Here is a 19952-nt window from a genome sequence, read left to right as displayed (position 1 = left end):
CAGTATCAATAATCCAAGTGATGCTAGGCAAAGAAGCATGTGTGTGTGTTGAAAAACAATTGGATATACCAGACATCTTGGAGTGTGAGCCTAGGTTATTGGAGGAATCGAAGTGCAGAATAGTAGCCGAGATAGAATCCTAAGGTTGGAGTAGAGTTAACAATTGTTGATATTGAAGCTTTGTCAAGCCCACCTTGTCCTCACCAACACCATCAGATTCAGGAGTAATGAAAAGATTAGCATGAGAACCAGGGTGCTATTTGTTATGGAATTTGTGACCCGGTGGATACCCATTCAGTTTATAGCATCTTTTGATAGTGTGGCCAGTCTTTCAATGGGTACAAAGAGGAGGTTCAGCATTGCCAAGTTTGAAACAATTGTCAACAGTGTGGCCTGAAATTTTACAGTGAGTGCAATAGGGATGGTCCTTTCTGGGAATGGTTTGATTTTTGGGAGATGGTTTGAAAAAATTATAAGGTTTCTTGACAGCAAGAGCTAAAGTTTCAGAAGGTTGGGGTTGCGAGGGCTCTTGTTGCTGTATAAGGGAAAAAACTTTAGAAACAGGGGGAAGAGTCTAAAAGCATGATCTGGTCACGTATGGGTGAATAAGAATCATTCAAGCCAATCAAAAATTGAAGAACACAATCTCGTTGAGATATGTCCGAAAGGGCCTTCACAGTACCACAGGTACGAGTTGGGAGGGAATCGTAAATGGCCAGTTCGTCCCAAAGAGTCTTAAGATTGCTATAATAGATGCTTATCGAGTCATGTTCTTGGGAAAGAGAAGCCAAAGCGTTCTTCAACTAGTAGATTCGAGGCCCATTTTGGTGAGACAGTCGCTCATGAAAATCCAGCCAGAGTTCGTGTGCATCGTCGACAAAGCAACACTGGATTTAAGAGAGGGAGTCATGGAATTTTGGATCCATGACACTACCATGTCATTGCAACGATCCCAGAGGTCGATTAATGGGTCAGCAAGAAGAGTGGGTTTGGGGAGGGTGCCGTCGATGAAACCGAGCTTGTTTTTAGTTCGAAGAGCACATTTCATTGCACGAGACCAGGTTATGTAATTTTCGGTGGTGAGTAGATCAACAAAAAGAGCGATGGAAAGACTATCACCATGAACTAAACGGTAAGGGTTGGTGGGATCGATAAGGTTGAGATATCGGGAGGGAGGATTTGGATGAAGTTCTGAGTGGGTAGGTGAATTGGGTGGGGTGTGCGAGTCCCAGTTCTCCATTGTGGCTCTCACTGGCTCTGAGATACCATGTAAGTGAAAGAAAAATAGAGGAAAGGGAAGCAGAGAGTAGTAATGGAGGCAAAAGTTGCTCTGTATATTTTCTCTGTGTATTGAAAATGAAAGGAGGTCGTAGCCTATATACAACTCTACTCTGTAACAAACTAACAGACAAATAAAACCAATTTCCTATTTACAGCTGTGTAAAAGAAAGAATTAAGAATAAATAAATATAAACTCTTAAACTACAATGTGAAGTAAAAACAGAAATATAAACGACTTGTAGTTTTCTATCTTTTATCATCTAACACATCGTACATACATCTTTCCGATATTTGGTTTAAATTTTACTACAATTAAAATTGGAAAAAAAAAAAAAAAAAACCCCTCAATGATCATGGGTAGAAACTCAGAAGCAGCTTTGAAGATGACTTCTTGATTTCCCTGAATCATCAAAAGAGTGAAGAAAAGATTCTAAGAACATGCAACAAAATGAAGAATAAATTGCCGAAGTGTTTGTTATTTTTCTTTTTTGTATATGATTCAATTTGTTGCATTTTTAGTGTTTGGATAGAGTGGGAGGGGCTTGGGCTCGAGGGAGGGATTAGTTCCCCAGAGAGAGAGAGAGAGAGACAGAGAGAGAAGGAAAATGAAAAGTTTCTCTACAATGCAGTCACAAGGAAAAAAAATAGTATCTATATGGCACATTCTTATTAGATGCCATTTTTTAGAGAAGAAAAGCTATGCGGGAAAGATTCTCTTTTCCTTTTTATCTTTTCAGTGGGGATGTTTTTGCAATGTTCTTCATATTTAAGTGACTCAAATTCTTGACTGCTGAGTTACAGCTTCACTTTTTTGGGCCGAGTCTCTGTGAACAGTGGGGAACAAATCTCACTTTGTGTGATCCCATCCAAACTCTGATTTGTGTGAAGAGGACATAATAAGGTTTGCTGCTTGCATTGTTTCCAATAATTGTTGTTTTGGTTCAACTCTGTTACTCAAGAAGGTTTACTTCTTACTTCAAAAAAAAAAAAAAAGGAAGGTTTACTTCTTCCCTTGGCAATTCCCATGACAAAAGTATGCTCTGGGAAAAATTCCTAGAGTCGGAAGGAAGGTGTTGGTTGGATTCTGCTCAACGAGAAGAACATTATATATCGATGTGGAGGATCTCCATTTCCACACAAATAACTTATACAGAAGGAAGTTTTACAAATTGTCCGTAATTTTATCTGGCTACTCTTTTACGATCTAACAAATCGTCGCAGACGTGTAAAATTCCAATGTAACTTGCGGCTAAAATATTTGTACTTTAATTCCCAGATACACGATGTCTGACACACAAAAGTTGTGGGCCGTATTTAAAGCCTAGATTCGAGAACCGGCTCGCTATAATATTTCGCAGCTGCTTTACCAATCTCTTTCTTTTAGCCGCCATGTCATCATGCTCTCACCATCTGCGCATCAGCATGGCATGAGAGATGTGGAGGGTGATGGCCAATTGGAGCCATTATGGCATTGCACCTTGTTCCCTATGTTTAATCAACCAATAGCGAGCAGACAGACAAATGCATCATTCATTTACACACGGCACTAACTTACTAACCACCGAAACGCATCCAATGAAGTTTGTCTAGAGACCCCAACACGAACTGTCTACAGACAACGACCGGATTCAATACATACGTTTATAACGAATCCCGAGACATGAGGCGTCTTAAATATCTCGTCTATTATTATATATATAATTTAATTAAAATACTTATAAATAAAAATTTATTAATAATATAATGCGTGACTATTTATTACTTGCGTAGATAACGAAGTACAAAAAGAGCTTAATTTACAGGCAAATTACTAAAATTCTTCCAATATATCCGACAAAATTAAACAACCAAAAGTACACAAATTTAAGGATCTGAGATTCTTAATCCTTAATACTAATAATAGTACTAATAAAGTTGGCAATTTATAAGATCACATTATGGCACATGCGCCGGTGTTCTCGTCGCTGAAAGCGGTCGTGTAGCGAATCTCGGTGGAGCTGGCACGTGCCAGCTGTGAAATCTGCGGGTCTTGCGCGTTTCGGACGTATCCCGCGGGGGCCTTCCGGTCGTAAACCCCAGCAGCGTATGGGTGTTCGACGACATCGTATGGGACGTAGGGCCAGAGTTCGGCCCTCTTGCCCGTCCTAAGAGCGATTCGGGACACTACCTTTGCCGGATTCACGTATCCGACGACCGTCACCTTGCTGGCCTTCCTCTCCACGGCCACCTGCTGCACTCCCTTCATTCCCCCCACCGCCTTCTTCACCTTCCGCTCGCATCCCTCGCAGTCCATTTTCACCTTGATCTCCACCGTCTGATTGAATCAATCACCCAAAAAACAACTATTTCAGATCCCAAATACAAGACAAAGTCCATACGTGGCAAAAGTCTACTGGCCTCGTTCAGAATACGAATTTTCTAGTAATCACACTGGAACCCTGCCGGCCAAGTCCGGCAATATAGGTTCGTATCCTAGTTTAGGCGGGACCTACTTTGCAAAAGACTATACTGGGTGTACTTGGAACGGCACACTTCAGGGAAGAAGCTACCGTTACAGATTCCATGCCCAGTACGAAGATGAGCCGACAGACAAGTAAGAAAACACAAATAATAAACTCGTCTCTTGTGGCCCTTTAAAAAAGACAGGAAATTTGAAGGAGATAGAAGGGTGGAATAAGAGATTTTACCTGCAATTGCTTGCGTTTCTTGTACTTGGAGCGACGAGTATAATAAGAGCAATCAAAGAGGTTAGAAAAATGATCCAAAGCACCCATTTTTTTCCACTACTTTTCTGTGCAACCGAGCAGTGGTTTATGTAGGAATGGAATGGAATCTTTAAGCATTAACGAGAGAAATGAATATCTGGAGTGACAATGATAGTACGCTTGACTTCGGATGTTTGGAAGGGGAGAGGTCATCTGCCTTTATAAGCAACCTCACGGAGTGTGATCTCATCCATGCGTTCCCACTTCAAATCTGGATCGTCCGCCATTTAAGAATGGTAATTAAAAAAGGGAACGTGGCTCACTGGTATTTTGCCGCGTGTCCTGATTAGCCGTCCACCATGGTAACAGTCGAGCTAAGAATAATCGGTAACTGAGCTGTGTAGGGAAATCCAATCACTGACTGACAGGGAGTGGACCCCCGACGTTACAAGTTGCACCCTAAATGTTTTGGCGCGAGATGAGAGAGGTTACTTCCACGCGCTTTCGAAACTGAAATGACGGCCAATCGCCGTCCTCCGTAGCTTTGCTTTAGGGTGGGGTGGAACCGGAGCTTATAAAATGGGTCCCACGTGATGGGGGTGTGTTACCGGAATGGTGGACCCACTTTTAACTCGATCCAACACTCCACTTATTTTTTAATTTTTATTATTTTATTTATTATTTATTATTTAATATATAAATAATAAATAAAATAATTAAATTAATTTAAAAAAATAAATTCAAAAAAAAATATTAAAAAAATATTAAAAAATAAAAAAGAGGTAGGGTGTTGGGGGGTTGGGAAGATTTATTCTTTGGATAAGGGCGTATGGGTTGGGGGATGGTCGATTCATCCGTTTATCTGAGTATATCTCCAAAGGGCAGGAATACATCTACAGCTGGAAGTTCTAGTTGAGAGTTACAGTTAGTTTTTTTTTGTTTTTTTTTTAAGAGAGTTACGGTTAGTTAAATGATGTGTTTTTTATTTAAATTTTTTTAAATGTGTTTTTTTAATATTTTTAAATATATTATTTTTAAAAAAATCATAATATTATTAAAAAATACTTATTTAATCATACTCCTCTTAATGATCATGAATGTCAACTGCGTGATGAAATTCGGAGTTTGATCAAGCTTTTTTTGCGTATTAACTAGATCGTTAAGGATTGTGACAGTGTTGATAAATATATATATATATATAGCTTGCAAAGCTGCTTGATGACGATACGTTCATAGCTCTCTTGGTTACGTACCACGATATCTTGATTAATTATCGGTTTACAAAGCAAGAATAATCTAATTTAATTTTGCTTTTAAAAATGAAATATAATGCTATTAATTAAATCTTGAAATCTCACAAAACAATCAGTTCAAGTTCAAATTAATATATATATAACAAAAAATATCTAATTAATGCGGTGAGAAACACAAATCACTACTGTTAATGGCTATAATTGGTGTTTTCTTTAGATACTCGAGTGTAGGTTGAATTAGAAAACCTAATAGCCCAGTTTGATTACACAGATGAGATAAGATAAGGTGAAATATTTTAAATAGTAATTAATAAAATATTGTTATGATATAATTTTTAAATATTAATTTTGTATTGGATTTAAAAAAATTAGATTATTTATTATATTTTATATTTAAATTTAAAAAAATTATAATAATAAATTAAAATAAAATAAAATAAAATTTTTAGTTTTGATTAAACCACCAAGGCGGAGCAATTAATTACGAGTTCAGCTCTCACTTTCCCATATCATTCATGCACGTTCAGTTCTGAATTTAACCCAAGTTCTGGACATGGGCCTCTACCTCATTAATTTAGGCCTACTGTTTGTGGCCTTAGAAGATGGGCTCCATAATTCCAGCCCACTCAATTCAACACCCTCCGAGTCATCATGCCGTAGTTAGACGTGTTACAGAGCACTAGAGCAGGTCCGCTGTTTGTTTGTTAGTTCCCAAAATATTGCACTGTGGTGAGACAAAAGATAAATTATTATTTTTTTGATTACGTATTAGTCAAAATCGTGAATATATACTTAGCATATTAATTTGGCTGTACATATATAATTTGCATGCGTATGCGCATGCGCACACACGTCACGTATTATATTTATATTGTTGGTGATCTGTAACTTCATGTTCATATATTTTAATTTCTAGGTACGTAGATCAGCGTTTTTGTCCTAGGATCAATCCATATGCCTGTCTCCACGTTGTTTGATTCTATGAATAAAACTTAACTATTCAGTTGGATACATATATATATATATATATAATACATGAATACGTACAGATCATCACATGGATGGATTGATATTGCACAGTACCAAATATTTGTTTATGTTCCTTTGATCACGGCAAAATGGCCAAGTTTCCTTTTGGAAGTTTCGAAAAATACGGTTTAATTTTGACTCTATATATTAAAAAAAAAAAAAATGGTATTGTTTAGTGATTATGTATTCACATGAAGATGGACGGACGTTCTAGTTTATTTTATGACTACATCGACCATAGTACTAGAGACAAAATGTTGCCTTGTCCTCGCCTGGATTTTTTTTTTTTTTTTTTTTGGGGGGGGGGGGGTCAATGTTCAACAATTAATTAATTAAATACGTCGTGTATATATACCATAACGCATACTCTTCTTCTTGTCTTTTTCCCTTCAACGGCTATAAAATGTTGCCATATGGAAGTGCATAACGCGCAACGTGGTACCATTCTGCATGGTATATTAACTTTTTTAGGTCTTTTTTAGTCTGAAGCTGTTTGCAGTTTTCAAACAATATATAAAGGCTATTATTATATTTGCAAAGTGTAATAAACAAAGATTGTTAGTTATTATAAATAGGTTTGACATGCCAATTTTTTGTCCCTTTTTTTATATATAAAATCTATTTATCCTTAATTTCGGAATCAAGAAGCTGGCCGGTGCATGCATCTGAGGATCAGGCATCCGACGTCTTTAGGGCATCTTAATTTCGAATGCCCAATCTCAAATATAGGGTCAGATTTCACAGCTTATGAGATTTTTGTTGATGTCCTGCATGCATGGTTATGTTATTTGAGCGACCAATTAAGAAGCGAGATCTAGCTAGGTCATTCTATCCACGCTGACGTACGAGAGAATAACAATGTTGATAAAAACCACCACACTTCTTTGGGGTGGAGTTTTCCATTCATATAGATGTATACAAAATAGAGTATAATTTGAATACAAGGAGATAAAATAAGACAGATAATTGCAAGAGGTAAATAACAACTCCTACAATCAAGTAGGATAAGATTAAGGAGGATTCCTTAAATCAATAATTGATTTACCGGAATTCTCTATAGTCGCCCGCAAGCTAAGAGTGGGATTAACACAAACTCGAAGTTTGGATCAAAAAAAGACATAAAGATCCCATGAAACACTCTTGGTGAAGACGTCAGCCAGTTGTAAGTGGGACGGAACAAGCTGAAGACAAAGAGTTCCAACAACAATGAGCTCTTGTAGAAAATGATAATCAAGGTCAATGCGCTTGGCACGCTTGTGGGACTAGGGATTGGAGTTGGAAAAAAAAAAAAAACATTTTTGTTGTCACAAAGAAGGAGAGGCCGGTGAGTTAAAGTGACCCGAAGATCTTATAGGAGATGAGTGAGCCATAAAACTTAAGCAGCAGTAAGGGCGAGAGCACGATACTCGGATTCGTAGCTTGAACGAGAAACCATGGGCTGTTTCTTGGCACTTCAAGAGATAAGATTATTGTCGAGATAGATCAAGTAGCTAGAGGTGGAGGATCTAGTGTCTGAGCATCCAGCTCAATCAACATCCAAGTATGCAACTAAACCCATAGAAGAGGATGAAGTGACCTTGAGACCAGAGTGAAGTGTGCCTTTTAAATAGTGAAGAATTCACTTGATTGCCTGAAAATGAACATCAGTAGGCGCATGAAGAAACTGGCTTACAAAGTTGACTGAATGGGCAAGACCAGGGCGTGTAATTGTTAAGTACTACAAGGCACCAACTAAGGAGTGATAGAGAGTGGGATTTGCAAATGGGGCACCTTCGGAGGAGAGTCGTTGAGAGACAATCATAGGGGTAGGAACTGGTTTGCTGTCTAGTAGTTGAGCACGGGCAAGACATTAGTAGCGTATTTTACTTAGCTGAGGAAAATGCCGTCTGGGATGTAAGACGCCTCGAGGCCAAGAAAATAATTCAGTGGGCCTAAACCCTTGATAGCAAACTCAGAGTGCAGCTAGGTAATAAATTGGTTGGTGAGAGCAGAATTATTACCAGTGAGTATGATGTCATCAACGTAGAGGAGGAGATAAATAAGATCATTTTGCCGATTAAAGACAAATAAAGAAGGGCCTGTGAGGCTGTAAAATAAACTAAGTTTTACTAGAAATGAACTAAAACATTGAAACCAAGTATGGGCTGCTTGTTTCAAGCCGTAGAGGGCCTTCTTTAATTTGCAAATATGGAGAGGTTGGCAAGGATCAACATAGCCTGAGGGCTACTCCATGTAGATAGTTTCATGAAGAATGTCATTGACAAAAGTATTTTTGACGTCAAGTTGATGTAAGGACCACTTGTGAAACACAACGAGAGAGAGAACAACACGAATTGAGAAGTCTTTCACCACAAGGTTGAAAGTGTCCGTGTAATCAAGATCGGGAAGTTGAGTGTAGCCCTTTACAACGAGACATGCTTTGAAGCGATCAATGGATCCATCGGAAAGAAATTTAGTTCAAAAAACCCATTTGGAACTGACGATATATTAGTGTTGGAGGACTGGGGAAAAAGATCCCAAGTATGACTTGTTTGAAGAGCCTTCATCTCTTCATCCATGGCAACAAGCCAAGAAAGATTTTTGGCAGCTGATTTAAACCCCTTAGGCTCAGAGGTGACAAGCTGAGCATAAAGCAAATGGTGAAGACTGCAAGAAGTTGAGATGGGCTAGGTGTCGTGTCTTGAAAATTTCAAATTTGGCACGAGTAACCATGGGATGAGAGGCAGAAGAAACAGATGAAGTAGTGGCATGGGACGGGGCCATGGGATCTGCAAAAGGAACCAAGTCCATAGCATATGCAGGTGCTGGTGAAACTGCAGCCGAAGAAAGTGTTGACTCCGTAGCAGAAGAAGAAACCTGCAAAGGCTCAACAATAGAGTCATCGGCACAAAAATGACAAGGAGCAGTGGTAGGGACCTACGTAGCAGTGGGAAAAGATGTGCTGGGAGATGTTTCAAGGGAGCAGGACCTGAAAAAATTGGAAAAACCAATGTTAGCAATAGAAGTGGAATGGGAAGTATTTGAAAATGGAAAAAAATTCTCATCAAACCGAGCATGTCGTGTAATATATGTGCGAGAAGTTGCAGTGTCAAAACAACAAAAGCCTTTACGTGGGCCAAGAAAAATACACGGTAAGCTGTGGAGAGAAAATTTGTGAGGTGCGTAACTGCGTAAGCAAGGGTAGACTGTAGACTTGACAACCATAGGGGTGGAAATTATCATAATTTGGAGACTTACTAGATCGAACTTCAAAAGGTGAAAGACCACCAAGAATAGGCATAGGCAACCGGTTGATAATGTAGGTCGATGTGCTGAAAGCGTCAACCCAATGCCAAGGAGGAACGTGGGAGTGAAAGAGAAGGGTAAGGCCAGTTTCCGTCACATGACGATGTTTGCACTCAGCTCTTCCATTTTGCAAAGGAGTATATGGACAAGACATTTGGTGGTGGATGCCAAATTGTCGAAAATGAGATTGAAACCGATTGCTTATAAATTCGGCACTACCATCGCTTTGAAAAATATTGATTTTGGTGGAGTGTTGATTTTTAACCAAATTTTGAAATTGAAGGAAAATATCCAAAAAATGGGATCTCAATTTCATGGGATAAAGCCAAGTAAAACGAGAGTGATCATCGATAAATAACACATAATAGATAAATCCCAAATTAGATTTGACGGAAGTAGGACTCCAGATATCGTAATGGATGAGACCTAAAACAACATTAGATCGAGTAGTATTCAGGGAAAAAGGCAAGCGATGAATCTTAGCAAGTTGACAAGTAAAGCAAGGAGATGAATTAGGCAATAAAGAAGTGAGAAATAATTGTCCTTTTTTATTCAAGAGAGATGGAACGTAGTTATTTACATGACCAAGGCGAGCATGCCATAATTCAAATGAAGCATGTAAATTTGTATTTCTAAGGACAGAAACAAATGCAGAGTTGCGACATTCCAGCACATAAAGACCACATTCTCATTTACCGGTTGCCACCGTTGTTCTTGTGACTCGATTTTGTACAACAAAATTATCATGAGAAAAAGTGACAGAGAGAGGAAAACCAAAGGTCAGTTTGCTAGTGGACAACAAGTTTTTGGTAAGACGAGGGACAACAAGAACATCTAAAAGTTTAACATTAGAAGAGGGAGAGAGCGTGCCAATGTGAGTAATAGGGAGAAAAACATCATTTCCCACTATTATGCAGTCCGTACCATGATAATGCTCAACCTTTTCCAACTAAGAAGGGTCAAGTGTCATGTGATTTGGGGTTACCACCACCCCAAGATGGAGGAAAATGCCCTTTGCTAGCAGTAAAAGCATTAGAGGAAACAAGGGAGGACCTGAGTGACTTTTGGAAAATCTCAAAACTTTCAGCTTTGGGAACTAAATCTTTGAAAGTTGGTAATGGGGTGAGAGACATATGGGGAGTAGAAAAATTAGCACATTCAGTGCCCAATCCTCTGAGATACCAATGAACATTGTCTGTGCCATCAATCGACGACCCATTGCAGTGAGTTGATTACATAAAACTTTAAATGAATGAGAATATTTAGTGACACTTCAAGTGCCACGTTTTATGAGCTGCAAGTCATCCTTGATGTGAAGTTTACAAATCGTGGAAATATGGCTGAAGGAATTTTCTAAGGCAAGCTAGACATTGCGAGCGATGGTAAGACCAAAGACTTCAGCCATGGCTTCTTCAGTCAAGGAAGAGAAGAGGAAACTGAGAAGGCGTTGATCTTGAAGTTGCCATTTCGCATATTTAGGATTCGGTGGAGAAGAAGAAGAATAAGAGGTGATAGTGGTTGGAGGAGCTGCAATGGAACCATCAATATCGCTAAGGAGATTCTGACATTGAAGAAGAGGGATGCGTTGATTCCGCCAGAGAAGATAATTTGTGGATGAAAGTTTGATAGTAATCATGTGAATCTTGGTTTTGAAAGAGAAGAAGAATCGACCATGAGTGGATCAAGGATGTTAATCCAAAAAAGAGGCTGATACCATAACAAAGTTTGTAAAAACCACCAGACTTCTTTGGGGTGGAGTTTTCCATTTATATAGATGTATACAAAACAGAGTATAATTTGAATACAATGAGATAAAATAGGAAAGATAATTATAAGAGGTAAACCGCATCTCCTACAATCAAGGAGGATAAGATTAACGAGGATTGTATAAATCAATAACTGATTTACTAAAATCCTCAACAGAGAAGGTCAATTTATGGATTTCATGATCAACATGTTGGGAAACAAAATTATGTAAATTGCAGTGCACACCAAAGACGATTTTCATTGATGCGTGCGTTTATAATGAAAAGTTATATTTATCGTCCCCAAAACTTACGACATAACGTCAAATGATTGGTAAACATGTGAAATATGCATAACAAATAATTTTCAATAGCTTATAATTAATATCATATGATCATGAGATGGAGAGAGAATCAATCTTAGGTAAAAAAAAAAAAAAAAAAAATGATCTTACTCTATTGTAATACTCATGTTTTGGTTTTTGGATTTTTCTCGAATTTTAAAAGAGGTCTATATATATATTACTTCATTTGATCATGGTCTTATTTAATTACAAGCTTGTTGGTGGATTTATTTATTTATTTATTTCTCAGTATAATTTTTTTATTATGTCTAGCTAGTAATTTACATAGAACCATCATCACATGATATATATATATATAAGTTCTGATCCGTTCAGTCCATATATTTAAATCGGAAAAAAGAAAATAGAAGTGGCCTGTACATGCAATTATCAGATCGAATTGAGATCCTGATCATGACGGGCAACACGTACATGAGACGTTACACTTTCAAAGACCAGAAACCAGAGGTTCCTCATGCATGAAGATCTTCTCTCTCTCTCTCTCTCTCTGCTCTGATCCCCGTAAATGAAGATAATATTGAAGATATGTATGTACAATTTGCCAGAAAATAAATCATGGTGTTAGATCAAGCGCGCACAGATGTCATGAGCTTCTTGGAAATTACAAGCTAGCTGAACAAGTCAAGATTTGAATTTTTTTGTTTTTTGAGAATAAGTCAAGATTTGAAATTAAAAGGCAGAATAATGAATACGCTTTAGAAAAAGCGAATATGTACGTTGCATGCACATGAGACGAACGGTCGTATAGATAATTCAATACCCCACACGGAGAGTCATCCACATCCCACCGCGGACTGATCACCCAGCAGCTAGATCGAATATAAAAAACAATGAACAAGCAGTCAAATTTGCACGAGAAGCACTCCAAAGCGTCCCTTTTCTTCAATTTGCTACCTTTCTTTTGAGTTTTTCAATCCTAGAAAAAGAAAGGTACCAGATATCTGGGCCTCACCCCCAAAGACAATTCACATGACTTCCGTGTCGATCGGTCTCCAATAATGTAGAAAAATATCGTGAAATCAACCTGCTGACCGATCGCATGCATGCATTAACCATTAACTCTGATCTGATCCTCTTCTTTAATTATGAGGGAGCTATACATATATAAACGAGCTCCAACATGGAAGAAAATGGCCGGGGAGCCCTTTTAGTTTATTTATATTTTACTAGTACTTGCATGCATGTGCTCGTGAGAGACGCATCATGTATGGCTCAAAAAGGTACGTACGTAGTTAATAAAGATAGAGGATCGAGAAAAAAGAAAAGCAATAAATTAAAGTGATTCATGGATGAAAACGTCAAGAGGTTTTCATTTCCTTCTTAGAATCTAATAAGCTTTTGACAAGTCTAACGAAGATTTATTTGCATCAGTAATGTTACGTATAGTTATAGAGTGTAAATGTTACGTAATTATTTTAAAAAAGAGTAAGATTCACAATTAAAAAGTTAATTTTTTTTCATGTAGATTCCGTATTAATTCACTTTTTTTAAAAAAACTACGTGGCATTTACATAATCACAACTGTAAATATTATTTCTCTTTATATATTAACCTTAATTTTACCAGACACGATATAATTAAAAGTAGTAGCCCATTAACTCCTAATGCATGCATGTCGTAAGCTACTAAGCAATTGCCAATAGCTAGGTATATATATTCATCCAAAACCAACCTTTCATAAAGTACTCTCTCAAAACTAACAAATACAAATTAAGAATACATGAAATATTTATGTAATTTTTTCCCCCTTGATTTTTCCTCTTTTTATATTAATGTTTTCTCAAACCATGAATATTATATAAAATATACAACATTAGTACGTGCTAAAGATCATATATAATACTTGAATAAGAGCATCAATGCATTACATTATTAATCATGATTTCTAGATCCAATCTCAGTACCATGATATATTGCGCGTTTGGCATATCTCCGAATTGACTAATTATATGAATATTTAAAAATATTAAAACAAACAAATATTTATATTATAATCTATATGTGCATGATGGCTGCTGCATTAACAGAGACAAACTGGGGAACAGAAAATAAAAGAAAAGCAGAATTTCCGATTAATGACCCTTAACAATTCATTAACAACATTCAACACATTCACACATATATATATATTTATTATATTATAATAAATGGTTATCTAATTATTAAAGTAACTTTTTTTTTTAATTTTTCTATTAATTAATTAGTCTATCAAATCCGTTACTTTCTTATTTTAGAAATACAATTGTCTTTTTTTACCTCTCTCTCATTCATGATTTTCTCTCTCCTCTTATCTCGAATCTCTCTCCCACTCTCCGATATCTACCTCTCTACCTACCCCTTCAAACTCACCATCTCATACGTTTCTGTAAAACATTCAAATATTAATATGAGTATAAATATTCATGAGATCTGTAGGAAAAAAAGGATAATAAAGAACAAGTACAAAATGAAAAAAAAATATTAAAAAAAAACACTCAGATCTAAACAAGATCTATTCAAATATGTTGAGATTAAAAAAATTATATTAAAACACATGATTTGAATTTATCATCCAACATCCTAAAAAAAATTCATATCTTATACATTCATTGAGTGTGGTGATAGTATTTATTGTGATGACAATGATAATATTTTTATTTATCTATGTTATTCTAATATATATTGATTTTAATTTTGAACTAATTTTTTTGTTTTCTAATATATCTAAATATGTAATTATTATACTTACCAATCTATCATTATCCAAATATATTTACTAAAGTTTACTTTTTTTGTCTCTATATATTAAATTATTCATTAATCAAGCTTTTTTTTTAAAAAAAACCATATTATTTTTTGTAAAAAATATGTTTAACCTAACTAGATAAACGTGTTTTGTACATGCTATTGGCTAGTATTTATATGTATATATATCATAAACCCACTTTAGTATTCCACATACCCCTCAACGAGTCAACGTATATGAAGTCGCACATTGTGGAAAGTCCTATATACTATCACAGGGTGATAAGGTGGAATGAGCTTTCCTTTCTATTTTATTTATTTCTTGTGGTCGTCGTGGATGATCCATTATTTTAAATACCATATCATATTGGCTGGTATATTCTGTATCGACTATTGGTTTAGTATAAATATTACACATGTTTCATGCCACCTCAAATATTGGTCATACCGGCTAATATTTAAGCTTGTACCGACCTATATTTCCTCTCGTACCAGTTAATATTTCAGTATTTATTTTATTTTATTTTCATTTTTTCATATTGTGAGTTCATTTTTTTATCCCTAATTCATTATTTATATATAGACTATTATTTTATAATATAATTTTTATATATAATTTATTCATATATCGACTATTTCGAAACAGTATACGAAACGATACCAATATCAAAATATTTCATTCAAGTGTTTTAACCGATACGGACTCCGGTACGACATCCAAAACTTTGGAAAGATCAAAACCGAGTTGTGAGCATATTTTTCCTACTGTATTTATCTATATAAGACCGCGTAGCTAATTTGGTACCTCTGTAACCTCACGACATGATCAACATTAAACGCAGTGAAAAAGGCTTACGCGTAATGGATTACGGTATGGTTCTGAATAAAGTGTGATTATAATCAGCAATCTTTGGATTGTCATGTCCCCAAGATGGCAGTTTTTTCAAAGGCCTAAGCTGTTAGTTGATTGAGTTTGAAGTTTGAACGGCAGGTGGTGGCCGTGAAGTGACTGGTCTTCATGATTTTTTCTTTCTTTTTTCCTTTTGGTGCTGTCAATATATAAGAGAATGGTTTCATTGAATGGGATTTTGAAAGGACTCGGAAGAAACTTCAACGAAAAAAGCATGACTTTCCAAATTGCACAAGATTTCTGTCCCTCAATATTAATTCTCTCCAAAGACTTTCAGCATAAACCAGCACCCTTTTTTCAAAATACGTGCCTCCTAATTCCTATATATGCAAGTTCACAGAAATTATACCAAGGTGGGCAATTTAATTAATTAATGTTTAGCTTGCATGTACTGATCCGTTCACATTTATAGTCCATATATAGCCCTAAATGGTGGCGCATAGCATGTCCAAATTACTGTTCCTTCGGGTAAAATAGTCCATAATTAGTACCCCAGATTCAGGCAATTATTATGTCTTTTAAAAAACTGTAAAATCTTCAATATCATTGAAATTTTCACCCCGATTCTTCGGAAGTTATCCTTGAAACCCAGTACAAATTCAAAACAGTTTGGTGGGGTTGGCCTGTTCAGGGAAGTGAGACTCACGGAGTGCATCATATCACTTTGCCAAAAGCAAAGAAAGTAGTTGGGGAGTTACAGAAAAGACTTTTCATCAAATACGAGACATGGGTTTTTGGCTTTTTTCTCACCTCGGCAGGCATCTTTTAACAATAGTAATAAAACCCTAGTCTTTCATTACAAAAAAACACCTAGTCAATGAAGTGAGAGAGACAAAGGGTCAGAGAGAGAGAGAGAGAGAGAGGGGGGGGGGGGGGGGGGGGGGGGGGGTTGGGTTCACATGGATTGCACACTTGGTGGCAGAGAGCAGTGAAAGGGGGTTCGTTTGGTCAGGGTTGGTGGGCTGCACGTGGGTCCACCACCACCACCATATGCGCTAGCTCGATCTCTCTCTCTCTCGCATGCAAACGGAAGAAATTACCATGCATGCATATGCTTTCAAAAAACATTGATGAAGGCCGTTTTCAAAAGACTTGGGGAAATGTAGCATGAGGGGAGTTTTCCCAATGACTTGTTTTCTGGGCTGTGGACCTTGAGATCCTGATCATGACATGCATGCATGGTGCCGTCCTACGTGGCCTGGGCCAGGGGAGGGGTCGTGTGTTGCCTGTTGAGCAACGTATACCATCTATAATTATATATTGTTCAAAAATTATATAAAATTGAAAATTATACGTCCATTCAATTTTATATAATTTTTATATACTACACTAATATTATAATTAGTTGTATTATTTTTTAATATAAAATAATTATTTTAATCAATCACGCCAATAGAATAATCATGATCAAATAAAAACAACGATCATCAAAGAGCTCAAAATTCAAGAGATTAAAAACCAAAGTGTTACTACTTAGTACTGTTCCCCAAAGAGAATGAGAGCCTTGTCATTCACCAATGGATTATATATCATTCAATTATATATTCATATTCAATTTTCTGTATTGATCTTCTCCCATATGGCTTTGTGGATTAATTTATAAGGTCAATTTTATTTTAATATCTCATTACTCTTTAGCGAGGGATGTTCTGTTTCATTTTCAATTCGAATAATGATCCTTAATTGCACATATTTTAAGTTATTATCATTTAGGTTATGTTTTCCAACAAGAAATATGATTGGGGATGATTAAATTTTGATTACTAACTAGATTTTTTCAATTATTGACTAATACATACATCAAAAGATAATTAAAAGATTGTGGTTAAAAGAATTACAACGAATACCATTCCTCAATATATACATATATATCAATGCCATATTATAATTATTTTTTTAGAAATGCTACGAGGAAAATGATCCAAAGATTTCGAAAGAATTGAACGAGAAGCTGTATAAGGTGAAAATCTCATTTACTAGAGTGGCAGTATGAGTTTGTCGACTTTTCCACCATCATCCCCAAAAAACCAAACTTTGCCTTCCGTAAAGTTGTCAGAGTACACTTAACTTTTAGATTTGAAATCACTGCTATATACTTGGTATTGGCCATAATCTACAAGAATATTATGTATTCACAAAGAGATCCTAAAAAAGTAAATTTACAAATTGACTCATGATTTCACATTCATATGATACATTAGATCTAATTTATAATAAAAGTAGCTTTACAATCAAACATAGAAATTGTGCATGTCAATTTATAAATTTATTTTTATGGCATCTTTTTGTAAATAAAGCATTTCTCCTCATTAAGAGTTAATTAATTGGACCTCCAAGTGTACCTACAAGGAAATGAGTAATTCTATTTGAAGGCCGACACCCACACATGCATTTTGAAATCATGAGTTAAGTATCACAAATTTTTTTTTTTAAATCAACGCATATGAAGAAATATGACACACACACACACACACATATATATATATATATATATATATAGTAGGCTGGAAATCAGAAATCAGGCTGCTATATATCCACAAGAAATAAGAAGTCTTGAGAGGATCGATCTTCCAGATTCTGAAGTACAACTCATGGTATAAGACTATAGCTAGGCTCCCCTTCATGAATAACTGATCATGTTCTTGATGGGGTTTTGAAAACCCGAGTATTGCATGATTCCAATAAATAAAAGCATGTCTAGAGTAATTGGTACTTAGGCTACTTGCAATTAATTAATTAATTAATTAAGTTGACGGAAATTAGGCTGTTTTATATTGAGCGGTGGAAATCAATTTCTGTATGTGAAAATGAATGATATATTGAATATATAACCCTATCTTTTGTCAAAAGAATGATCATCAGCATGATTTATCGATGATCTTTCGTTGATTTCATGTTTCAACCACCTACAAGAAATAGCAAACTTAGTCACCCACGAATTAATATACCAGCTACCCACAAAATATTATATGTAAAGAGTAATCACAACTTCCGAAAAAAAGCCAATGATCACAATGTTAATGGATACTTCCTTTTGACAAAAAGGATAACCAAGTTTCCTGCAGACAGATCATTTCCCATTTGTGGATAAAGCATTGGGTTCGATCGATATTGGCGATATATATTCAAGGAAAAAATATCTGCATGTTGATGCATGCATGTGGCCGTGCGTATATATGGCCATGATATACACACATACATACATACATACATACATATATATATATATGGGTATGTATATATATATATATATATGGGTCATAATTTTCCTAGAGGCATGCATATTGCATGCAGGCCGACAATGAACGTCGTCGTTATAATATTTCGTGATTTTTCTTTTCCTTGTATGTTTATATATATATATATATAGTAATTTCGATTTCGTGTGGAAAAAATCAAAGAATATCAATTAATGGAATCGATGAGTAGTTGTCCATATATATATTCATGATAAGTACTCATGATCACGATATCATGGATTGCAGTGGCCTCGATCGTTAACTTGCTTGAGATCATGATGTTAATGTAACAGTTCCTATATATTATTCAGGCCGGCCGGTGCCATGCATTGTTGATTTATGATCTGATCATATGTTCACACTCTCCTTGAAAAACATAGCTAGAGGTCATTTAAATTTTCAAAAATAAAGATCGATCCTAGCTACTGTGTTTTCTAAGCTTATTTTTTGACGGAGACGATTATTAACATTTAAATATGACTATTATTTTCTCTTGGATCTTATACAATTTCTTTATAAAAAAAATATAAAAAAAAAAACTTTTTTATTTTTTAATAGAACAAAAGTATGCATATAATTTATATATTTTGAGATTTGTATCTAATATTTCTCTCTCGGATTTCCTTAGAAAATGAAAGAAGGATAGGAGTTTATCCATTGAGAAACGATTTCGAGAAGGTTTTGACAAGGGAAAGGAGTGTATGGGGTTAGTCGTTATTGCAGTCAAATACCAATTATATGTATTATAGTGATCAGAATAAATCCTTCAATAATCCTTATCATCAACTTCTAGTTCCTAAAAAATAATGTTACATACAGTCGTGAAATGTATAAGTGTTGTATAGTTATTTTAAAAAAATGTAACGTCTATTATTAAAAAAATAATTTATTTTCATATAAATATCATATTTATTCATTTTTTTAAATGATTACACACTTACGACAATAATTATCATTTATCTTCTTACAAATTCTTTTTATTCTAGAAGTACATGACCTCATATTTAGCAGTTGCATTATAATTATTAATGCTATAAATTAACACGTACATTTATTGTCGTAGCAAAACAGAAAGAAATATTTGTTTTTTCTTCCCAAAATAGAGCATAGAAATGTTCTCATGCATGTTTTCAAAACGGCCATGATGTTATGAACTAAAAATACTTTTTCATCTTTATAAAATAATTTCATCAAAATCTCAAAAGAAATTTTAAATGAACCTGCCATTTTTGTAAACACAAAAGGAAAAAATCTCAATCTTTTCTAACAAAAATTTCGATATACTTCACTGCTCTCTCTCGCTCGTTAAAATTTAGAGACAAAATAAGATAGTTTTAGATAAATATTAAAAATTAAATAAATATTATTAAAATATTATTTTTTATATTATTATTATTTTGATATTTGAAAAAATTG

The 19952-nt window shown here is 35.4% G+C and overlaps 1 protein-coding gene across 1 annotated transcript; it reads right to left on the bottom strand.

Moving 5' to 3' along the window:
* Positions 1-3076: 3076 nt before the first annotated feature.
* On the bottom strand, positions 3077-4190 carry LOC122312351 (heavy metal-associated isoprenylated plant protein 26-like). Its single transcript, XM_043126926.1, has 2 exons — positions 3969-4190; positions 3077-3595 (listed from the first exon to the last, which is right to left on the bottom strand). The coding sequence occupies exons 1-2, from the start codon at positions 4053-4055 to the stop codon at positions 3212-3214; spliced, it is 471 nt and encodes a 156-aa protein (XP_042982860.1). The 5' UTR covers positions 4056-4190; the 3' UTR covers positions 3077-3211.
* Between the last annotated feature and the right edge of the window lie 15762 nt (positions 4191-19952).

The sequence above is a fragment of the Carya illinoinensis genome, chromosome 6 (assembly GCF_018687715.1).
Source record: "Carya illinoinensis cultivar Pawnee chromosome 6, C.illinoinensisPawnee_v1, whole genome shotgun sequence".
Classification (NCBI taxonomy): Eukaryota; Viridiplantae; Streptophyta; class Magnoliopsida; order Fagales; family Juglandaceae; genus Carya; species Carya illinoinensis.
This window is presented reverse-complemented; position numbering and strand designations above follow the sequence as displayed.

What these genes read in the sequence shown, in the direction of transcription:
- LOC122312351 (XM_043126926.1), bottom strand. Translation starts at nt 4,055, where the DNA reads ATGGGTGCTTTGGATCATTTTTCTAACCTCTTTGATTGCTCTTATTAT. An exon ending in AGAAACGCAAGCAATTGCAG is followed by an intron (nt 3,596 to 3,968) that starts GTAAAATCTCTT and finishes TGATTCAATCAG; the next exon opens with ACGGTGGAGATCAAGGTGAA.